At 36.9% G+C, this 7,299-nt stretch overlaps 1 protein-coding gene across 2 annotated transcripts; it reads left to right on the forward strand.

Annotated features, from left to right (window-relative positions):
* The first annotated feature begins 213 nt into the window (after window positions 1-213).
* On the forward strand, window positions 214-4,456 carry LOC120720204 (placenta-specific gene 8 protein-like). Of its 2 annotated transcripts, XR_005692830.1 has the most exons (4): window positions 214-574; window positions 2,594-2,704; window positions 2,916-3,061; window positions 4,023-4,456. XR_005692830.1 is itself a non-coding variant. In XM_040009836.1 (3 exons), exons 1-3 carry the CDS (start codon window positions 2,596-2,598, stop codon window positions 4,161-4,163), a joined length of 396 nt encoding a protein of 131 aa, XP_039865770.1. In that variant the 5' UTR covers window positions 2,594-2,595; the 3' UTR covers window positions 4,164-4,456. The 2 variants fall into 2 exon arrangements, 1 of the variants encoding a protein (XP_039865770.1); XM_040009836.1 differs by lacking the exon at window positions 214-574.
* Window positions 4,457-7,299: the final 2,843 nt, after the last annotated feature.

The following is a 7,299-nucleotide window of genomic DNA, read 5'->3' on the forward strand; positions in this document are numbered from 1 at the left end:
CATTGTTAGATTCTACACATCAGCTCAATCTGCGGTTGTTCTCCACACTTCAAGTCACACATGAAACCACAAAATGTTCCAGGAAGCATACAGACAGTGCAAAACAACAATGGGCGTTAACAATCAGTCATGTCAACTGCATTGTTCTGTAGAGGCTTTGTTTAATCTGTGCAATTTGTTTTTCTTCTAAAACAGCTTTGCATTCAGACACATGCAGCTCCTGTGTTTACACCACACAGAGTACAACTCAAATACTCTACATCAATCAAGGTTTAATTACAGAGCAAATAATATAATGATGAGAATAAAATACTTTAACATTAAGTTTGGCACTGACCATAACTTGTACTTTTAACGCTTTCTTTGTTGGAAGTTCACTTCTGTCTTCCTTTTTATGCAGCCGTGCATGTACACAGATTTGAAAGTACGTGGAACTGTGTTTCTCCTTGCAGAGGATTTTAAGTTTCATTTTCAGGAAAACTTCAGCCCACCCACCACCACACCTCTCACAGTTTGTAGTTACATTTTCCTCTCACTCTTACTCTCATCTAAAGCCTACAGAACCAGAGAAAAGGTAATAAAATATTTTTATACTAATGAACATCTTAAAACAGTGAGGTCTTTGTGAACACATGATACTGGTTGGTATATAGTTTTATTATCAGTAAGCTGCAGTGAGTTAGTTAAAGGAAAACTGTACTTTCTTCAAAAAAAACATGATCTGGATGTGTGATAATTATCATTGCTGTCAGCACAGCGAGGACAAAGGAAGTTACAGTTTAGCCTTTTAAACTCATTTTAGCCACTATTCTGTCAAACAACTAATCTGTATTAGCGCAGAGTTTGGTAAATGTTAGTTGTTGGGTTTTGTGTAACATGTAATGCACTACAACTAAAAAAACACCCTTTACATGATAGCATCTTAGGCACAGTACCCAACGAAATATTGGCTACTGACGTCGCTTTGTCTGCACTATAAATGAATTCAGATAGCAGCTTCCAACGTGAGAAATAAACTGCATGCCAAATGTACCATTTTCAGTTTACAGCCAATTTATAATCATCATTTAACCTAATATGCATGTCTTTAGAGAAAAGCTAAGGGGGTACAGGAAGACCATGTGGCGTTCGTTATGGTGAAACCACATTTTGAAATCATTACATGGATGAATATACTTGAATTTTTAGGTAGTTCCTTTTTGTTTAATTACACTATTCAAGAAACAGTGTACGTCATGCTAGAAAGCTCGCCTTTTCCAGGGATGCCAAATTTTAGCTATCTGTTGTAGGAAGATAAGAGGGCGTGGAAATATTTTATTAAAACCCTTAAAGTTGAAAAAAATATTTTATTATTAAAGCTAGATTATTTGAAACAACTAAAGAGTGTTAATAGAAGTTTTTGTTTTTTTATGTGTGATAGTGTAATTAGACTTTATGCCTATGTATTCACTCATTGACATAGGTTTAATTAATTTCTTGCTGTTCACAAGTCTGGGAAGGTTTATCATGACAGACAAAACGAAAGTGGCAGTGTTTAGTTATCATGCACCGCTTCATGGTTAGCAAAAATGAAACTTGGCATAAATTTTCCTTTTGTCTTACCAACTGTCAAAAACAGGGGTGAATGGTGATGATTTGTGTTGGCAGTCACAGGACCTGGGTACGTTACATTCACTGAGTCGACCATAAATTTGGTACTCAGACTGAAGACATCAAATATATGAAGCAAATTATATGAAATTATGTACCAAAGAAAAAAATGGATAAATAACTCTAAATATGTCTTATATTGTTTCTGTTACATCACAAAAATGTTACCATTTCTAACGTTCAACAAGTCAAAGCTGGAAAATGTTTTTTGATATGAGGAAATGAAGGCATGTTGTGTGTGTTTGTTCATAGGTTTTGCCCTGTTTTGATAGCTGTGGTCACACCACAGATAAAGTTTATTTCTTCATTTCTCTCTGCATGGTTTTAGCAGCATCAAAGTATCAAAGTGTGCTTGTTTAGAGCAAAATGTATCCAAAATGCGGCCTTTGTATAAATAGACACCTACAGACTTCAAAGAAAAGAAAGGTGGGCTAAAATTCATGCACAACAATATGAGAGACTGATAAAGTATACAGAAAACAATGATGGGATGACTTTAGTTTTTGACACAATGCTTCTGTAATTTGTATTTATCACTACACAAGGACAAATAATAATGTGTAAAGTGTCTTTGGTTTTCTGATGTAGTGCGTCTTGAACGCTCTGCATTATTTTGGATGCTCTCAAAAGATTTTGTGTGACTTTGAACTGTTTGAAACTGTGAATTTATAAAAGTTATAGATTTGAAATGTGCTGTGAATGCAGTTTGTAAACTCGGTTTTAGCAAATTCATGAGTTTTAAAGGGTGTACTCATAAATTTACTGCCAATAGTCAGTGTAGGGATTTTCATGAAACAGGAAACTGTAATTTGTAAAAATATCCACACTGTGGACAGTAATGTTGCTATCTTTTTCATATTCTAGCATTTGATTTCTCCGTACAGAGGAGCAACAAAAACTATAACCCTTCAATGCATCTCTATTTCTACCTTCTTTCCTCCAGAAATGGCTGAATACCAGCAGCCCACCCAGATAGTGACAGTCTCCAGCACTAATCAACACCCTGGGACTTGGAGCACTGGCCTCTGTGATTGCTTCAGTGATATGGGCACTTGTAAGTTAATCTAGCAAACTCTACAAACAGCAGTGATTTTTGCATCAACAGTCTCCTCAGACTTTTATTCAGAGGGTCTTCTGACCATCTGAAGTTAGGACTGAAGTCACCATATGAAACACAGGATGCACAAGCTAGTTGTTGAAGGAGAACTTATTCAACAGTGAAATAAACTTGTGTCTCTGCATTTTTTTTTTTCTCTTCTGTCGAGGTTGCTGTGCCCTTTGGTGTTTCCCCTGCATGCAGTGTGATACAGCCAATAAGCACGGGTGGTGTTGCTGCCTCCCACTCTGTGATGGATGCTTTGTGGTGTCCTGCACGCTTCGCCAGTCAATCAGAGACCGCCACGGCATCGCTGTAAGGCTGGGGGCGAGGGAGGGTCAAGGTTATTGTTGTTAGCTAAAAGCTAAACCGAGGAGTGAAAAACTATTTTATTTAAATTCAATTTCGTTTTAAAAGATATGCTTTTCCTACAAAAATCAACATAAAAAGAAACATACTGACACTGTAAACGTCTGCCAAGCCAGCTCACTCTGGACAATAATTACTTTTAATGAACAGTGCTGTATCTTGTACAGTTTTATATATTCATTTACACACACACACACATATATATATATATATATATATATATATATATATATATATATATATATATATATATATATATATATATATATATATGTCTACATATGTACTTTAAGAATATGTAGACAGTAAAAATAACACACTTGAAAGAGAAACATAGATGTGCAATGTAGAAATGAGATCAGAAGGAAAAAGGTCACATGTGACATGATATTTGGATGTAAATTATTTTGGATATTTTGAGTCCCCATATAGCAGTACTAGTTCCTAAATGTTGCCAATAAGTAATAAGTAGAATTTTATGAAATTTTGACCTTATTTGACCTTGCAGAAAGGTCAGAGGTCCAAAGTAGTCATATTTACAGTGCCCATGTATCATTCCCTATATGCCTTCATGTTTTCAATTGGAACAATGGCAATAAGAAATATTAAATATCAAATTTGGAAACACAGAAAATTTACATAAATTGTCTGCATGTGCTTTGTGCGTGCAGACTCTTGTGAAAAATCAATAGCTTAATGGCAAAAATTGGCAAATTATATTATAATTAAGATTTAAATCATCTGCATACTTTACCAATTATACTGACAGTTTTCATGAATTGTGGGATGGCGTTTTCTCCTCTCCTTTCATCAACTAAATCAGACAAGCATGGGGACCCCATGTTTCCTAATTGTGTTGTGGGTTGTGTTATGTCTTATTCTTCTCTTCTTTTTCTCCATCCTGCAGGGTTCGTGCTGTGATGACTGCTGTAAAATAATTTGGTGTTACACGTGTGTCTGGTGCCAGATGCATCGTGAGGTGAAGATCAGGGCCAACATGCAGCCGGCCACCTCAACGGTGGTCACCACTCAAGTTGTCAGAGCGTAGGATGTAACCATTTTGGCTCTTGGTTGAGTGAAGATGGCCAACAGTATTTCAAAGTTCATTTCAAGTATTTCAAAGTGCTGATGCTTGTGTAGTTCAATACAATATGTAGAGTCTGTGTTAAAACAAGATGCTTTAAGTTTTGGTAGCGTGTTGGATATATAATACAACTGAGAACGTTTGTTTACTCTGGCCAGTAAAATCTGTATAATTTCACATGGTCACTGTTATTGTAATCTTTTCCAAGTTAAATTTAACATTTGCTGAAATAAAAAGTTATTCATATTCACCCATTATATGTTGCTTGTTGTACATTTTTGCTCAGCTGTGGAGACATGTTTCTTCAAACCCTGGATATGTCATTTGCAGCAGGGTTTGGCTGGCCAGCTAGTGTCCTCCTCTGCTTAAACTCCTAAAATGATCAAGTGAAAGACTGATTAATCTCCTAAGATGAAGGTTATAACACAAAATCTGTCTCTTGCTCTCCCTCTCTCTCTGTCTTTCACTCACACAGACACACACACCACCACCATCAACTTTGCTAGATTGAAAAGCATTGACCAGGCAGCTGTGATTGAGCAGCAATGTCTATCCAACTATTTTCACGTTTTTTGTGGTTGTGATAATTTTGTGAGGCCAGGACTGGACTGGGACAAAAAAATCAGCCCGGGCATTTTAAGACTGGCCCGCCAGGTATTATAAGGAAAAGCCATAAAGCCTTTGAATGAAAACAAATGCTGTTGTGACAGTGATGTACACTATCTTGATGGTATGGATCAATCTAATAAACCTACACCATCCTCCCAATTCGGGTATTTTAAACAGTACTTACCGGAAATATCAAACAACCTAATCAATAATTACATATACCTAACTAGCAGGGTTGCCAACTCCCAGCAAAAAAATAGGGAACTACCCCCCACCCTCCGCCTCATGATGCTTAATCGACGTAATCAACTTTAATTTATTGCCAGGGTAAAACAAATGCACAGAAACCAATTATTTTTCTACAGTAATTAAATACATTCAACCTCTTTCTTCAACAGAATTGCAGCTTGCACACATGGTACCTTCTATAAGTACTATAGCTTATTAGAGCATATATTAGATTTAATATTTACTATATACAATAATGAATTTCTATACATTTTACATCAGATGACCACTTTGGTTGTAAGATTCAGATAATTGTTTATTAAAAGCTAGACATTTTAAATGAGAATAAGAAAAAAAACAGTATTTCTTATTATTGAAGTAGCAGCAGGAGAGGGAGGGGGAGAGAATGAGAGAAGAAGAGGCAGCTGTGCAGGTTAAAGATGCAGAATAACTCCAGCTTTGTGGGGTTTTTTTCATTCTAGCTGAAGTTCAGGACAAGTCGCGTTCATCGAAAGGCTCGGATGAGCTTGCCAAAGTTCTACAAGTTGTGCCTCCATCGCTTGTGTCCAGATCACACGCTTCACTGACGTGCTGCTCCACCTTTTCACTTTCATTTCTGTGATTACGGATGCGCAGTGGGAGATGTTGCGTTGATAACCTCACGAGGGGCGATAGGATTTCAAACAGGTTTGATTTTCTTGCGACCATACTATTGCTGATCAGGAGCTGGTCGTGAGGTGTTAATCGCTTCTCGTTACCCCATGTATACTACACGATGGACGACACAATTAAGGCGAGACTCGGGCCGATCCCCACCAAAACGGTCGCACGACTGAGAAATCGTCTCAAAAAAGGCCAAAGATCGCACAGTGTATGCCCAGCTTTAGTTGTTATGGTCCCTGCATCTTTGACCCAGAGTTTTGAGATTTTTGAGCTTATGGCTTTTGGTCTTGGTAAGGCAGTATGTTCTAGCTCTACTTTGGTTTTTTGGTGTTTAAGCTTTTGAGCTCTTCAAGCAATGACGTTAGCTCTCTTCTGTGTTTTTACTGCTCCAGTCTCATCTCTGTGTTTTTCTTTAGTATCTCTTGTGCTCAGGTTACGTCTACATGTTTGCTTACCTTTCCTTGTATCAAGTCTGAATGTTTGAGTTTATCCCAGTTGTATATAAGTGGCGGCTTTACTCGTGCACATATGTGCACATGTGAGCATGCACAACCCGCACCCCAATTCCTGGGAGATTTAATTAGGCTTCATTTTTGGTTCTCTCTGATTTCATTCAATCTGAATCAAAACTTGTTACCAGCATGCATTTCTAATTCCTTGTTATTTAAATTGGATAGTTTGTTGATCTAAATGTTTAGAGACAATAGTGTGGTCTTGAGCTCAATGTAATCTTTAAATCACTGTTGTTTAATTAACAGGCAATGTATTATTTAATTTTGTTTTATCATGTGTGACAACTATTTTGGTCTTCAGTGTGAATTTATACAAATTGGAATTATTTCAGATGGAGGATCCCTTATTTAATATTGCTTTATCCTGACAGTATGAAGAGCAGAGCCTTTATGAGTATTACTATTTTTAATTTGGACAATGTTGCTGTTGTGGAATGGAACACCTACTTCTTTTTTAGACTGATTTAAATGATAAATATAACTGAAGGCGCTTTGTTAAATTATTTTTTTAACTTGGTAGAACATAGTGTGAATCTTTCTTCAATTGGCCTTTTGATTTGCACAGTGTTTTTTTTCTCAAGTAAATTTCCTTTCTGTTAGTTTATTTTCACCACTCTGGTTAATAACCTCTTTCCTGTTTCGTGTTCTATAAGCTGACGGTTTGACCATCAACCGACCCTGCTTTCCTGTTTTGCGGTTTCCCTGTGTGCATTATTGTAGGGTCTACTTTACAATATGAAGCGCCTTGAACCTTGAACACTTGAACACTTGAACCCTTGAACCCCTTGAGGCGACAGTTCCTGTGATTTGGTGCTGTATGAATACAATTGAATTGAATTAAATTGAGGCTTCATTGGTCAGTCTTGTTCTGTGTTTTTCCACACCCCTTTATTACACCCATTTAGTTAGTCATATTCACAGAATTCACAGATCAGACATTCTACACAGCCGACTCAGTCTAGAGCTCACATCTCTGCTGCCTTTTTTCCAACATGGCCTTCAATAAGTAGAGATCTCTTTGTTTGCTTAGGTTCCCTATTATTCAAAAGCTTTTTGATTGTAGGTCCAGTTGTGTTTTCAGAGAACAT

This window comes from Simochromis diagramma, unplaced genomic scaffold, assembly GCF_900408965.1.
Source record: "Simochromis diagramma unplaced genomic scaffold, fSimDia1.1 OVJJ01000274.1, whole genome shotgun sequence".
In the NCBI taxonomy this organism is placed as follows: domain Eukaryota; kingdom Metazoa; phylum Chordata; class Actinopteri; order Cichliformes; family Cichlidae; genus Simochromis; species Simochromis diagramma.

Bases quoted from the DNA above. Each gene is read 5' to 3' on its own strand.
- LOC120720204 (XM_040009836.1), top strand. From the start codon at position 2,596: ATGGCTGAATACCAGCAGCCCACCCAGATAGTGACAGTCTCCAGCACT. The intron at 2,705-2,915 runs GTAAGTTAATCT...TCTTCTGTCGAG, and splicing joins CTTCAGTGATATGGGCACTT to GTTGCTGTGCCCTTTGGTGT. The intron at 3,062-4,022 runs GTAAGGCTGGGG...TCCATCCTGCAG, and splicing joins GAGACCGCCACGGCATCGCT to GGTTCGTGCTGTGATGACTG.